At 39.5% G+C, this 15,986-nt stretch overlaps 1 protein-coding gene across 2 annotated transcripts in view; it reads left to right on the top strand.

The window, feature by feature from the left end:
* The window catches only part of Tnpo3 (transportin 3), a 93,468-nt gene that overhangs the window by 56,336 nt on the left and 21,146 nt on the right, over nucleotides 1–15,986 (top strand). For both annotated transcript variants that reach the window (XM_069996720.1, XM_069996721.1), the window contains exons 12-18: nucleotides 2,681–2,872; nucleotides 6,497–6,588; nucleotides 7,473–7,549; nucleotides 8,915–8,975; nucleotides 9,934–10,074; nucleotides 13,210–13,326; nucleotides 14,498–14,592. In XM_069996720.1, the coding sequence (XP_069852821.1) occupies nucleotides 2,681–2,872; nucleotides 6,497–6,588; nucleotides 7,473–7,549; nucleotides 8,915–8,975; nucleotides 9,934–10,074; nucleotides 13,210–13,326; nucleotides 14,498–14,592 (775 nt within the window). The remainder of the gene's footprint in view (nucleotides 1–2,680; nucleotides 2,873–6,496; nucleotides 6,589–7,472; nucleotides 7,550–8,914; nucleotides 8,976–9,933; nucleotides 10,075–13,209; nucleotides 13,327–14,497; nucleotides 14,593–15,986) is intronic.

Genomic DNA, 15,986 nt, shown 5'->3' with positions numbered 1-15,986 from the left:
TTGGCTTTCATTTCTGAACACTTTTTTACAAAGAAGCAAAAGTGCTTTTGTTTGTATTAACTTCAGTTTGTGTCCTGTAAGAAGCAAATCTTACAGTATCTCACTCAGGTTTGTACATAAAAAGTAAACAAATTGCTGAATGTTTGTACTTTAAAGTAGTCAAAACCATGAACATTCCATTTTGGGACCCACTAAAGTCTACAGCATTAGAATTGCTTTGGTGAAGGTCTTAGACTAAACAGGTTTGATTCTTGTGAAAGGGGTAGTCAGTGCATAGGTTGCTGCGTTATATTGGTTGTTAGACTAGAAATATAGAGAGAAGGGCTTTAAGACATCCCCCCTCCCCCCTTTTCCCCTTCTTTTTGGTGCCAGTCCTGGGACTCTGTCCCTGAGGCACAGCTCCATTTCTGGCTTTTTGGTAATTAATTGGACATAAGAACCTTATGGACTTATCCTGCTCAGGCTAGCTTTGAACCAAAATCTTCAGATCTTAGTGTACTGAGTAACTAGGATTATAGGCATGAACCACTGGCACCCAGCTTAGGACATTGTTCTTATCTAGGAAATTACATTTTCTTACAGAACTGTGTATCCTAGCATCCTTTGGGCTCTCTACAGGAAAAGTAAAAGAAAGTCTCACATAATGATTTTAGCGCAGAATTTTAATTGTTATTATAAAGGTGATATACAAAGGGCTTATAGTTACATAAGTCAGGTAAAAAATAGCATTTCTTTTTAGACAATATCACCCCTTCCCTCACTCACATATGACTTTTTATTTTTTATTTTATTTATTTATTTATTTTTTTTTTTTGTGGGGCCTGAACTCTGGGCCTGGGCGCTGTCCCTCAGCTCTTCAGCTCAAGGCTAGTGCTCTACCACTTGAGCCACAGCGCCACTTCCGGCTTTTTTTTTTTTTTGCTTATGTGGTGCTGGGGAATCGAACCCAGGGCCTCATGCATGCAAGACAAGCGCTCTACCACTGAGCCACCTTCCCAGCCCACATATGACTTTTTAATGGGAATCTGTAGGAATGTAAAATGTTTTATAACTATTCATGATATATGGTAGTATAGTAGTGACTATGCTTTAATAGAGCTGTTTTAATTATGTTACTTTAGAATGTTTTCTTTCTAGATGATGATTGGGAAGCTATTTTTTTTGAAATGGTCCCAAGTACAATAGTAACAGATTTATTTTATTTTATTTTATTTTATTTTTTTGTTGGTCATGGGGCTTGAACTCTGGGCCTGGCGTAATCCTTCAGCTCTTCAGCTCTAGGTGAGCACTCTACCACTGGAGCCACAGAGCCACATACCATTTTCAGGTGGTTAATTGGAGATGAGTGTCACGGACTTTCCTGCCCAGGCTGGCTTTGAACCGTGATCCTTAGATCTCAGCCTGAGTAGCTAGGATACGGGCATGAGCCACCGACGTCCTGCCCAAAGATTTTTTTTTTTAAATCAGTCATGGGGCTTGCACTCTGGGTCTGGGCACTGTTCCTGAGCTCTTCATCTCAAGGTGAGTGCTCTACCACTTGAGCCACAGTGCCACATCCGGTTTTTCTGGTGGTTTATTGGAGATCAGAGTCTTAGGGACTTTCCAGCCCAGGCTGGCTTTGAACTGTCATCCTCAGATCTCAGCCTCCTAAGTAGCTAGGATTACAGGTGTGAGCCACTGGCACTGGGCAAGTAACAGAATTTTTTACAAAGACATTATTCTTTTGATTTCTTTTTTTTCTTTCTTTCTTTTTTTTTTTTTTTTTTTTTTTTTTTTTTGTCGATCGTGGGGCTTGAACTTGGCTGGGGCACTGTCCCTACGCTCTTCAGCTTAAGGCAAGCACTCTACTACTTGAGCCACAGTGCCACTTCCTCTTTTGATTTCTTTTTTTTTCTTTTCTCCTGGTTGTGGGGCCTGAACTCTGAGCCTGGGCACTGTCCCTCAGATCTTCAGCTGTAGCCTAGCGCTCTACCACTTGAACCTCAGCCCCACTTCCAGCCTTTTCTGCTTATGTGATGCTGAGGAATCGAACCGAAGGCCTCATGCATGCAAGGCAAACACTCTGCCACTGAGCCATCTTCCCAGCCCCATCTTTTGATTTCTTAAATTAAGAAAAAAAATATTGTGCTATGAGGTTACTTTAAAATATTCGGGAAATGTTCACTAACCATAGTGTTTTCTGTAGAAAACATTGTGGTTTTTATAAAGGAAGGTTAAAAAATGAGTAGAATTCTATAGAAATTTACCTGTGCATTCAGTTTTTTAAAACACATTTGATAAAAATAAAACACTGAGTTAATTTATTTAGAAGTGCTAAAGATTCTATGTTTAAAAGACATTTGTGACTAGAGTCAAATATAAAAATGTCAGCTTTAGACAGTATCATTGTCCTTAGTAATGTAGGTTGTCTTAACAAATGATTCATCTCTAAGTATAATGATAGCTGTCTGAACTTTACATTCTTTCATATATTGCTGTATTCTTAAAATTAAATGATCATATATACTCTTAACTTAGGGTTTTTCAAAATGTTTTATGAATCCCTAAGTTTAGACATTGGGGAAGATGTGAACAATGAAATAGGGCCTGCCTGATACTGTGTCAGTGAGATCAGCTCCAGTTGTGTAAATTTCTACTCTGACTTTCATATATGTAATTTCTACTTGACTTTACTTCTTAGACCCAGTGTTGGGCTATTTGATGAAAGGCCTGTGTGAAAAACCTCTGGCTTCTGCTGCAGCCAAAGCCATTCATAATATTTGCTCGGTCTGTCGGGATCATATGGCTCAGCACTTTAATGGACTCCTGGAGATTGCTCGCTCCCTTGATTCATTCATGTTGTCGCCAGAAGCTGCTGTGGGCTTGCTAAAAGGTATTTACTGGGGCTGGGAAGGTGGCTCAGTGGTAGAGCGCTTGCCTTGCATGCATGAGGCTCTGGGTTTGATTCCTCAGCACCACATAAGCAAAAAAAGAAAAAAGCCGGAAGTGGTGCTGTGGCTCAAGTGGTAGAGCACTAGCCTTGAGCTGAAGAGCTGAGGGACAGTGCCCAGACCCAGAGTTCAGGCCCCATGACCGGACCCAAAAAAAAAAAGGAAATAAAAGGTGTTTACTTAGGATGCTAAATAGTAAGTGTCTCCTAAGCCACCATTTGGATTTATCTTACATCAGTCATATCATAGTTTTTCAGTTGTAATCCATCTACTTCATTGTGGCCTTCCTATTCAAGGTAGAGTGCTAAATTATATATGGTCTCCTTAGAGTATTTTATGGCTATTTAATTGATTAATACTGCTTTCAGATCTAGGTTTTGGGTTGTGAACACATTTGAACCAAACATGATTGCTTTTTAAATTTGGGCAAGTATTTAAAACTGGCAGTGCTGTATGAAAGTGGTAAGTGGATATTGGAAAGTATACATGGATCATTGCTAAGTCAGAAACCAAGGAATTCTGGTCTCTAAGCAGTCTTTATTATTACCTAATAGCTTCTACTACTGAATGTTGGCCTATCCACAGCAAAACAGCCAATTGCTGGTAGGAACATACTGATAGAAGTAGTGATACAAGGTTAAGGAAAAGACTTAGAATAGACTTGAACCACACCTATTAAGTGGTAGAGAATGTTTGCCTAGCATGCAGGAAGCCCTGGGTTCCATTCCTCAGTACCACATAAACAGAAAAGGCTGGAAGTGGTACTGTGGCTCAAGTGGTAGAATGCTAGTCTTGAGCAAAAGAAGCTCAGAGATAATGCCCAAGCTCAAGCCCCAAGACTGGCCAAAAAAACCCCAAAAACCAAAAAGAAAAGGATTATATTTATTTTGTTAGTAATCAGTTGTCAGTCACTTATCAATAATGGCTTCTAAAGATAAAATAGTTCATAACCAAACTGTCTGAAGACAAATTAGCATGCCTTTTGACACAGTAAAATTCTTGTAACTGGTAAATTAATATGGGTCAGACTATATCAAAGAATTTAGTCACAAAATGTATGCAATATATTGTTTTCTAAGCCTCAGTAAACAGTCTTTCTTAGAGTGGATGACCTTTTATGCAAACTAATTTTATTCTCATTTCTATATGATTAGGTTCCTCACTAGTGTTTATGATTTATCATGTCCCTGTGTTTTTGTTTTTGTTTTTTTTTTTTTTTTTTTTTTTGTTAGTCACGGGGCTTTGAACTCAGGACTGTCTTTGTCCCTGAGGTCTTTTGCTCAAGGATAGCACTCTATCACTTTGAGTCACAGTGCCCCTTCTGGTTTTCTAGTGGTTAATTGGAGATAAGTTTCCATGGACTTTTCTGCCTGGGCTATCTTCAAATCCTAGCAACACCAGAGTCGCTAGGATTACAGGTATAAGCGACCAGTGCCCAGCTCCAAGTGTATTTTAGATCTAGCTTCCACATATGAGAAAAAAACATGTGTCCTTTGTATGATATCCCACTTTAACCAACAGCTGGGTATAGCGGTATGTGTTTGTCATCCCAACCCAGGCAACAGAGTGGTGAGACCCTGTACTCAACGGAGTCTAGGTGTGGTAGGCATACTTGTCCTCACTTGTCATCACGCATAGTGAGACCAAAGGAGAACAGTCCTAGGAACACAGAGGCACAATGCCTATGTGCATCTGATCTTATAAAATAATATTTATCAAAATGAACTCCAGGAAATGGAAACGTGTTTTTTTTCTTCATTGCTGTTTTTGTTTTCTTTGTTTTGTTCATTTATTTGTCTTTGGGAGGGTAAACAGGGGCATAGGATTGGGAGGGACAAAGGGTGAATAAATGCAGTAATAGTACTCACTAGACACTATGGTGAAAATGAACTACACAACTTGTGGGTAAGGATAGGAGGGAAAAACTGGGAAAGAGCGAGGGAAGGAGTAACATTGTTCATAAAGAAATCTACTCTTTACCTGAGTTATTTCATAATAGCAACAATTTCTTTTTCTTAATGAGGGCTTATGAGCTTTTCTCCAGGGAATCAACTCCCAAATTCATGAGCCACCAGGCCTTGTTTATATATGGGGAACTTTTAAAATAACATCCTTTCCTTTTCTTTTTTTTTGTCGGTCGTGGAGCTTGAACGCTGGGCCTAAATGCTGTCCCTATGCTCTTTAGCTAAAGGCAAGCATTCTACCGCTTGAGCCAGAGCGCCACTTCCAGTTTTCTAGTGGTTTATTGGAGATAAGAGTCTCACAGACTTTCCTGCCCAGGCTGGATTTGAACCACGATCTTCAGATCTCAGCCCCCTGAGTAGCTAGGATTACAGGAGTGAGCCACTAGCGCCCGGCATTAACATCCTTTCCTTTAGAAATTAATTAAAAAGGGCTGGGAAGGTGGCTCAGTGGTAGATCGCTTGCCTTGCATGCATAAGGCCCTGGGTTCGATTCCTCAGCACCACATAAGCAGGAAAAAAAAAGCCAGAAGTGGTGCTATGGTTCAGGTGGTAGAGCGCTAGCCTTAAGCTGAAGAGCTGAGGGATAGCTCCCAGGCCCAGAGTTCAGGCCCCACGACCAGATACAAAAAAAAAAAAAAAATGGGTCCTCCCTTATTCCCTACTTTTAAAGAAGAGTCTGACATATCTGTCACTTCCTTTCTTTTATATTTAAAGATTAATTGCTGTTCTGTGCATGAAAGTGAAGAAGATAAAGCCACAGTGAAAGATCTCAGCTTAGGAGGGACTGGCTTTAAGATGTAATCCTTTGTGGAAGAGGGCAGCTAGTAGTTGGTGGTGGAACTGTGGGGATTAAAGGAGATATTAAGTAGGAAGAGTCCAGGCCTTCTAGCCCTACTTATTACTTTCTTTTTGTTTTCAACTTACTGAGTGTCAAGTTAAGACTTTATTAGAAATGGGAAGGGGGAGACTTTTATAACTTTTTAAAAGAAAGGCACTTTTGATTGCTAAATTTCTGTTCAAATCACTTTTTTTTGCAGGTAAAGGAACAGACTCAGAATATCTCACATAAGTTAATGTGTTAATGGTAGAACGAGTGAAATTTCTGACTTCAGCTCATTCTTTCTAAAAGCATTATGCCAATGTTTCTCAGACTCTTCTGATAGAATCTGGTGAGGTATTTGTCAAAAATAAAGGGGAGCCAGGTGCCTGTGGCTCACACCTGCAATCCTAGGAACTCAGGAGGCTGAGATCTAAGGATCATGGTTTGAAACCATCTTGGGTAGGCAAGTCCATGAGGCTCTTATCTCTAAGTAACCAGCAAAAATCTGAAAATGGAGTTGTGGCACAAGTGGTAGAGTGCTACCCTTGAACAAAACCACCTAAGGGACAGCATCTAGGCCCTGAGTTCAAGTCCCAAGACAGGCAAAAAAAGGCAGGGGGCGGGGAAAATAGTTAAGGCTCTCTTGACTGTCTTGGCAAGGATGAAACAGTGCTAAGCTTTTAAGAAGAATGACCCCACCTTTCTCTTAATCTCATAGAGACTAATTTTTGAATTAGCCTCAATGAAGTCTTTATTTTCTTGCTTCTTTCTATGTTTTTCAGGAACAGCACTTGTTCTAGCAAGATTACCTTTGGATAAAATTACTGAATGTCTTAGTGAATTGTGTTCTGTTCAAGTTATGGCATTAAAAAAAGTAAGTGCAATTGGGTAAGGAATGAAACAAACGTAATAAATATATTAGGAAAATAAAAATGATTTATTTACAGATTGGATTTCGTCTATGTAGAAAAGCCAAAAATGAACTAAAAATTTATTTAAACTAGTAAATCTATTCTAACTGCATGCAAAGAAAAAGTAGGGTTGCCTATCCCTTTATAATGGGGAGTTCATTCTGAGAAACACATTATCATGCTATTTTGTAATTGTGAAAACTTCGGGGGATACTTAAACCAAAATGTTACAGACCAGTTATTTGACCACTACCTGTTGATTCAGTTAAGACATGCAGTAAACATGAAATACAAATGCCTGTGACTACTAAGTATGCCTAAAATACAAAGTTTAATAATCTTAAAGATAAAGCTAAGTAAAAACTTTCTCATGTATATATTATGTTGTAACAACATATAGTGTTCATGTTGTAATATATAATATAGATACTATTTCAATCATAATTTAAGTAAATGGGAAGAAAATCATATGTTAACATTTTCTACTCCCCAATGAGCAGATAGTAAAATATAGTATATGCAGTCTTGGCCCGGCTGCAATAAATGGAGGAAATTAAGTAGGCAATAAAAAGTTGGCAGCATTTGAGTCACCTTTAGGAAATAGGCAAAGATTGAGGCAAAGGTTAAGAGTACTTGGTTAAGCACTGGGATGGTGGTACACACCTGTAACCTCAGCTATGCCAAGATGAAAGGAGCATTGTGGTTCAAGACTGACTCCAGGCAAAAGCAAGGTCATCTATGAAAAATAGTGCTTGCAAACCCCAGCACAACCACCCCCCCAAAAAAAAGTATATGTTAAGGAATTTATCATAGGTCTATATATATTCATAACTGTATGTCTCTTCAGTTGTTGTCTCAGGAGCCCAGCAATGGAATCTCCTCAGATCCTACCGTGTTCTTAGATCGACTGGCTGTTATATTTAGGTAAGAAGGAAGACTGAATTCTTGATGGATTAAAAGCTCAAACAAAACCTTTATACATTGAAGTAAACAAGCATTGTTTTCCTTGAACTTCTAAATACTCCCTTTATCTCTCTATCAGGAGATTAGTTATCTGAACTTTTGGAGCAAAGGCAAATTTATTCTCAGACTCATTCTTGGCCTGTCTGTGTAAAGACCCTTTGGATATAATTGATCACTTTGCTTTCTAGTTAAGTGATTCTTAAACTTTAGCATGCATTAGAGTCACTTGAGGATTTATTTATCCAAATACAATTTGGTAAGTCCCATCATCAGCTATCTGATTCTGAAAAATTGTGTCACAGTTAAGTTCCTAACTGGGAGCTGGTGGTTCATGCCTGTAATTCTAACTAATTAGGAGGCCAAGATCTGAGGATTGCAGTTTAAAGCCAGCGCAGGCAGGAAAGTCCATGAGACATCTCCAATTAACCACCAGAAAACTGGAAGTAGCACTGTGGTTCAAGTGGTAGAGCACTCACCCTGAGCTGAAGAGCTCAGGGACAGCACCCAGGCCCAGAGTTCAAGTCCCATGACCAACAAAACAACAACAATAAATCCTTATTTTGCAGTAAATGAAAATCTGCAATGGCTATACATACTTAAAGAAAATTAGATTTTTATGAGACTGCTATTGAGCTTTCTTAAGTCAGAGTAACTTGATATTGTTAGTGGGTCCATATTGTATATCATGGGTCTAGACTGGAACTACAAGAACCATCTGTAATGCACTGCAGTTCTTAAACCATTGTCTTTTAATGCAAAGATGGGAGCAATAGTCAGTTTCTTCCCCACCTACCCCAACTTGGACACTAGGCCTGTGCACTCCCCCTGAGCTGCTTTACCTCTTGAACCACAGCTCCACTTCTGTTTTTTTTTTTTTTTCCTGTGATGAATTAAGAGATAAGAATCTTAACGGCTTTCCTGCCCAGACTGGCTTCAAACTGTGATCTTGGATTTCAGGCATGAGCCACTAGCACCCGGCCAATAGTCAGATTCTTATAATGGACTCAGACAATTTGTCTATGTAGTTGTTGTTAAGTTCAAAGAAACTACATATTTAGGTTTACAAATGAGAAAAACTGGAAAAGGTAGCAGTAGTATCCCCATGAATCATGTAACCAGAATTAGAATTTGCATGTTCTTCTAGTAGTTGAAAAAAGTGAAAAAGATTCAAATTATGTTCTTATTTTTGTTTGAATGGAGTAGAAGGAAAAGGTATTGATCTAAGTAAACAACTCATCTTGTTTGGCAAGTAAGCAGGGATTGGTGTATTGCTGGGTCCTTGGTGAAATTGCTCTTTTACTACCTGGGGTCATTGTCTTTTCTCAGACACACCAATCCCATTGTGGAAAATGGACAGAGTCACCCGTGCCAAAAAGTCATACAGGAAGTAAGTGCTAATGGATGCTGTGGAATCAAGGCCTTCCTTTTCCTTACAAGGTTTTATGGATAACTGCTTGTGAAGGGTCTTTCAGGTTCTTTTTAATTAATTCTTTTTAGGGCATACTGGTCCTGGGGCTTCACTTTGAGCTTTTGTGCTCAAGGCGCTGGCATTCTGCCACTTGAGCCACAGCTCCACTTCTGGGTTTTTGGTGGTTAATTGGAGATAGTGTTTCACAGACTTTTGTACCTGGACTGGCTTTGAACCATGGTCCTCAGATATGAACATCCTCAGCAGCTAGGATTACAGGTGTAAGCCACTGGCTCTAGGCTGTTCCAGTATTCTTAATGTTACATTTGATAATGAAAGAGGATGTGAGAAATGCACTAAGAAACCTTAGAAAGGATGTTCAATCTAGCAAATTCTTTAGACAAAGCTAATGGCTTTAGTTTCCCCATTGTTATCATACTTCCTTTTACTTTTTTTACTTGGATAAATGTGAGGATCTAGAGTCATGGTTTTGAAAAAATGCTTTTCAGACTTCAGAGAGAAAGTTAGATAAATACTAAATATCCTTACTTGTTCAACATTACCTTAACCTTAGCCCTTTTGTTCAAAGCCTTCTACCTTCTTGGTACCTTCTACCTTCATGTCTACCTAATTCATCCTCACTCAAGAAGTCTAAAATTTAGGAAAATATGTGTTTGCCTTTTATAAAATTACATTCTTTCTGTTTTTAAGAATCGTGTTTCTCTTAACAAATGATTAAGTTTTAGTAGTAAGCAATGTACTGAACCTTTGTGCATGTACACAAGGACTGGCCAGAATCAGACCACATTTATATGTTTCTATAAAGAATGTTTAATCCAAATTATTTAAAAGCTAAACCAAATGTTACCAACAGTTTAGAATCATGTTGTTAACTCTTGGTTGATTAGTTTCATGTGCTCTTTAACTTTTATCTCAGATATGGCCAGTTTTATCCGAGACTCTAAATAAGCATCGGGCCGATAACCGCATTGTAGAGCGTTGTTGCAGATGCTTGCGCTTTGCTGTTCGCTGCGTAGGTAAAGGATCTGCAGCCCTCCTCCAGCCTCTAGTCACACAGGTAAATTTCTCATGAGAGAAGATTATGTGCACAAATTTTGAAATACGTCTATACAACAAAAAACTGTTAATGAAATGAAAAAAAAGATTAAATATGAAATAAACAATTCAGAAGCGATAAATGCCTATAGTAGATACCTTGCTTATAAGAGAAACAGCATGCGGCTTGAATCTGTAATTCTGAGTCTTTGGGAAGATGATATTGTAAGGGTGAAAGTTCCAGACCAGCTCGGGCAGGAAAGTTCTAGAGATAACTTCTCAACAGAAAGCTGAAAGTAGGGATGTACCTGTTAACCTATCTAGAATAGGAAGCATAACATAGGCAGATTGAGGCCTAGGCAAGAGCTTAGGCAGAACGTGAGACCTTACCTCAAAAACAACCAGGATTTTCTTTTAAGGCTGAAAGTGTGACTCAACAGTAGAGCAAATGTGAGGCCCTGACTCAAACCCTAGTACTGCAGAAAAGAAAAAACAAAGAGAAATGACCTGTAATAGAAGTAGTAGTAGTCCAAATAGCAACACATTCCAATGCGGAATTAATTATGTGAAGAAAATAACTCATGCTCAGCCTTCAGCATAGGTAAACATTTTCATACTCATTTCCTTGGGTAAAAAGATCATATTAGGGGCTGGGAAGGTGGCTCAGTGGTAGAGTGCTTGCCTTACACGCATGAGGCCCTTGGTTCGATTCCTCAGCACCACATAAGCAAAAAGAAAAAAAGCAGGAAGTGGTGCTGTGGCTCAAGTGTTAGAGCGCTAGTCTACAGCTAAAGAGCTGAGGGACAGCACCCAGGCCCCAGAGTTCAGGCCCCACGACCAATCCCCCTCCCCCCCCCCAAAAAAAAATATATATCATATTGACTTTGCTATTTCTTGTCCCAATGAGATTTTGTACTTTTTTGTTGGGGAACAGTTCCAGGGTTTAAACTCAGGACTTGTTCTTGAGCCATGCCCCGTTTTGGTTTTTGTTTTTTTTCTAATAGGGCCTCACATTTTTGTCTAGGGCCAGCCTTAAACTATGCTCTTCCTACCTACAACTTTCCATATAGATGAGGCCAGAGGCATATACCATTATGACAAGCTTCCTGGTTATGATGAGATCTTGAGAAGCTTGGGTAGGCCTCAAATTTTGATCCTTCTGATTTCCACTTCTAAATAACTGGGATTATAGGTATGTGCTATGACACCTGGTATAATTTTATTCTATCTTAAATAAGTCTCTTTATTTTTCAAATAATAACTGCCTCAGTCACTAAAAATGTAATTATGATGGCATGACTCTTAGAAGGTACACATATCTATAACTTCTGTATGAGACACCTATGCTTAGATACTAAGTGATTTGTGTTGATGTTAACCTTCCAACAGAACTCTGTCCAGTGTAGCCTATTTTAAGTATTACCTATTGGCCATTTTTGTGCTACACTGGCAAATGGATAAGAATACTGAACTATAAGTAAGGCCAACCCTCTGTCTACCTTAGAGTTTTTAACTATGTAGCCCTTTTAAAGAAAAGTTGGTTAACCCATAAGTTAAATTATTCATTAGTAGAACATAACAGTTGTGAAGCTACAACACTGAATAAGTTCATATCTAATGCTCATTCATGTAAGATAGAAGAGTATGTTACTCATCTTTTAGCCCCCAGCAGTCTCAGAGTTGAATTTATGTAAGAAGATGCAAACATATGTGAGTTTTTTTTTGTTTTTTTTTAAATTGGTCATAGGGCTTGAACTCAGAGCCTGAGCACTGTCCTGAGCTTTTGAGCCACAGCTCTACTTTCAATGTTTTGGTGGTTAATTAGAGATAAGGGTCTCTTGGACTTTCCTGCCCTGGCTGGCTTTGAACCACAAATCCTCAGATCTCAGCCTCAGGAGTAGCTAGGATTACAGACTTGAGCCACCAGTGATAGGCTTATGTTGGCATTTTAAATGGGTAAATTCCTCAATTTTTGGAGGAAATTGCAGTAAAAAATTATAAGCAAGTAATTTAAAAGTGCATATTGTACTGAAACTTTTATTTCATTGAGTTATATATGTATATATCTTGATTGGAAATACTATTATTTATTTATTTATTTTGTCAGTTGTGGGGCCTGGGTGCTGTCCCTCAACTCTTCAGCTCAAGGCAAGCACCACCACTTGAGCCACAGTGCCACTTCCAGTTTTCTGGTGGTTTATTGGAGATAAGTGTCTCAGGGACGTTCCTGCCCAAGGTTGACTTTAAACTGCGATCCTCAGATCTCAGCCTCCTGAGTAGCTAAGATTACAGGTGTGAGCCACCAGCACCCGGCTTAGAAATACTGTTTTTATTTAAAAGATACAATAGATGAGTTTGTTGTTGAAAGAATTTTAAGACAGGGACAAAGGATAAGGAAGAGTGATAAAAGAGGGTGAGATTGATGGGATATATTGTCTGCATATGTGGAAATAAATAATGAACCCCTTTGTACAATTAATGTATGCTAATAAAAGAAAAAATATTTATATAGATGGATTTAAGAGCAGCTCAAAATTTATATAATGTATTCACTCTCTTCTCCAAGAGAAGAGGGGACATATGCTGGCAATATAGTAAGACTTGTTTATGATATAAACAGAACAGCTGGTAGGAAGCGGAGGTAGAAATTTTAAGTATCCTATACTAGAGTTTTGGAGATACTACCCAACCCATTAATACCTTCTACTTTGAACTATTAGACAATATTGAATTACTTAGGTAAAAGAACTCTAAAGAGCTTAAAAATTACTGAGGAATGGCATCCTATTTCACAACATGTTACCAAAGCTTTTCTTTTCTCTACTTTTAAAGAGACTGCTCTATCTCTGAATTGTTTGAAACAGCTTCTTAAGTTGATACTTTTTTATTTTCTTCTCTCCCAGTCCTGGGCGTGGGTGCTGTCCCTGAGCTCTTCAGCTCAAGGCAAGTGCTATACCACTTGAGCTACAGCACTACTTCTGATTTTCTGGTGGTTAATTGGAGATAAGAATCTCATGGGCTTTCCTGCCTGGGCTGGCGATCCTCAGATCTCAGCCTCCTGTGTAGCTAGGATTACAGCCGTGAACCACCAGCACTTGGCTTAAAATGATACTTTTTGATGTTGAAGAATTGAACTGATTTTTTTTCCTCTTGGCAGATGGTGAATGTGTACCACGTACATCAGCATTCCTGTTTCCTGTATCTTGGCAGTATCCTTGTGGATGAGTATGGCATGGAAGAAGGCTGTCGGCAGGGACTGTTAGATATGCTCCAGGTATGTTTTTCTTGGGTGGATAGATGCGTCAGGCCTGGAGTATCTAAAGGGCAAAGCAGTATGTTCTTTACTGTGTCTTTATTTCTGTTTTTCACTTTGTTTCCCCCCGGGCATGTTGATTCCCTAGTAACAGGGAGTTAGAATGTTGATAGCTGTTTTCTAGATAGGCCTGTTAGGAGGAAAGGGAAAGAAAACAGGTTGTTTGAGTGTAATAACTACTATAGATGTTACTACTACCTGATTTTCTTTCCTTGGTGAGAATGAAGTGTAATGGAGAAGGGGAGGACAAATGGATTTAAGATAAGAGACTCCAAACTAAAGCATTTTTTTTCTTCTTCTGTTGTGGGGCCTAAACTTGGTCCTGGGCACTATCCTTCAGTTGTTCAGCTCAAGGCTAGCACTCTACCACTTGAGTCAGAGTGCCACTTCTAGCTTTTTCTGCTTATATGGTGCTGTGGAATCGAACCTAGGGCCTCCGGCATGCAAGGCAAGCACTCTCCCACTGAGTTACCTTCCCAGCCCCTCAAACATAATTTTTTTTTGGGGGGGGGGGTCCGGTCGTGGGGCCTGAACTCTGGGCCTGGGCGCTGTCCTTCAGCTCTTCAGCTCAAGGCCAGCACTCTACCACTTGAGCCACAGCGCCACTTCCGGATTTTTTCTTTTTGCTTATGTGGTGCTGAGGAATCGAACCCAGGGCCTCATACATGCAAGGCAAGCGCTATACCACTGAGCCCAACTTCCCAGCCCCCTCAAACATAATTTTATGTTTAATTTCTTGCCTGTAAAAGACAAAGAAGTAGTTTATTTAAGGCTTTATGGTTAATAGCAGGCATCAGGAAAGCTTTTTAATAAATGCCTTTTTCTTCCCTCCTGGTGACTTGGAAGGGAATTAAAGTAATCTGTACCTTCTCAAGCTCTTCATTTAAAATTGATCTTCTATTAATATTAAAATGTTATATAAAACCTTGAGATGATATCTAGCTTCATCAACTGAAACCTGAAATGGAGATTCATATGAAAATTGATTGTTTCAAATGGTAAAGATTGTCTTTTCCTTATTTGATTCTCACCATGATTTTTTTTCCCCACCGTGCTTCCATTTGTTATTTGCTTAGTATTTGTTGTGATATTAAGTACTTAGTGGTATTCAGTGCTTTCTGGCATTTTCTAGGCACTATGCATCCCCACCTTTCAGCTCCTTGAGCAGCAGAATGGCCTGCAGAATCACCCTGACACTGTAGATGACCTGTTCAGGCTAGCCACTCGGTAAGTCCTTCTAAAGAGCTTTTTTTTGGGGGGGGGGTTCCGGTCATGGGGCCTGAACTCTGGGCCTGGGCGCTGTCCCTCAGCTCTTCAGCTCAAGGCTAGTGCTCTACCACTTGAGCCACAGCACCACTTCCGGCTTTTTTCTTTTTGCTTATGTGGTGCTGAGGAATCGAACCCAGGACCTCATGCATGCAAGGCAAGCGCTCTACCACTGAGCCACCTTCCCAGCCCCAAGAGCTTTTTTTTAAAATCATTCATCTTTCTCAATGCTTAATTTTTCCTTATGACCCTTGGTAATTTTCTTCTCTATAAAATAAGGTCATTGAGATTTATAACTCCAAGTTATATTATGATCTAGCATATCTCCACAGATGAAGGAGGTATTTGATGGAAGCAGTGAAGAAAAGTAGCTCAGTTCCTACACAAAATAGAACATGTCTTTCTTGACAAAGTAGTTCCTAGAGGTACTCTTTGCATAAATGGTGAAATAAGCTAGAAAAAGAGTAGGGGGCTGGGAATGTGGCATGGTGTAGAGTACTTGCCCAGCATGCATGAAACCCTGGGTTCGATTCCTCAGTACCACATAAACAGAAAAAGCTGGAAGTGGTACTGTGGCTCAAGTGATTGAGTACAAGCCTGGAGACAAAGAGCTTCAGGGTGCCCTGAGTTTAAGCCCAGGCCCTGAGGTTAAGCCCCAGGACTGGCAGAAAAAAAAGGAGGGGGCGGGATTTTTTTCCTTAAAAGTTTTCCCTGGAGGGCTGAGATGTAGCTCAGTGGCAAAGTGCTTGCCTACCAAGTGCAACATCCTGGGTTCTATCCCCAGTAACAAAAAAGAAAAGACAAAAAAGCTTTCCCTGGGTAACAAAAACTGTTTAAATAAGCAGAAAATACTTAAAAGTCCAAACTTATTTGAACATGCAGCCTTTCTTTGAAGAGTTCCTGTTGACATTCTAGGAACTAGAATACAGTTGGGTAGTGCTGATCTAAAGAATTTTGGCCCTTTTGGATTGATCTTTACAATCCCTACCTAAGCTGGATGCTGGTGGTTCATGCCTGTATTTCTAGCTACTCAGGAGGCTAAGATCTGAGGATCACAGTCTGAAGCCGACCCAGGCAGAAAAGTCCCCATGAAACTTTTATCTCCAATTAACCACTCAAAAAAACCAGAAGTGGAGCTGTGGCTCAATTGGTAGACCACTAGCGTTGAGCACAAAGAGACTCAGGAGCAGCACCCAGGCCCTGAGTTCAAGCTCCACAACTGACCAAAAAATAAATAAAAATCATTTATTGATTTAATCTTAGGGGATTGAGTTTGGAGACATGTCTCTTCATATGCTAACCTGAAATAGCCTTCCCTTGTCATGGCTTTTTTTTAATGGGATTTTTTAAAGAGC

The sequence above is a fragment of the Dipodomys merriami genome, unplaced genomic scaffold, assembly GCF_024711535.1.
Source record: "Dipodomys merriami isolate MVZ:Mamm:240054 unplaced genomic scaffold, mDipMer1.0.p SCAF_5, whole genome shotgun sequence".
Classification (NCBI taxonomy): Eukaryota; Metazoa; Chordata; class Mammalia; order Rodentia; family Heteromyidae; genus Dipodomys; species Dipodomys merriami.
The sequence above is the reverse complement of the archived record's forward strand: the minus strand, read 5'-3'. Positions and strand labels throughout refer to the sequence as shown.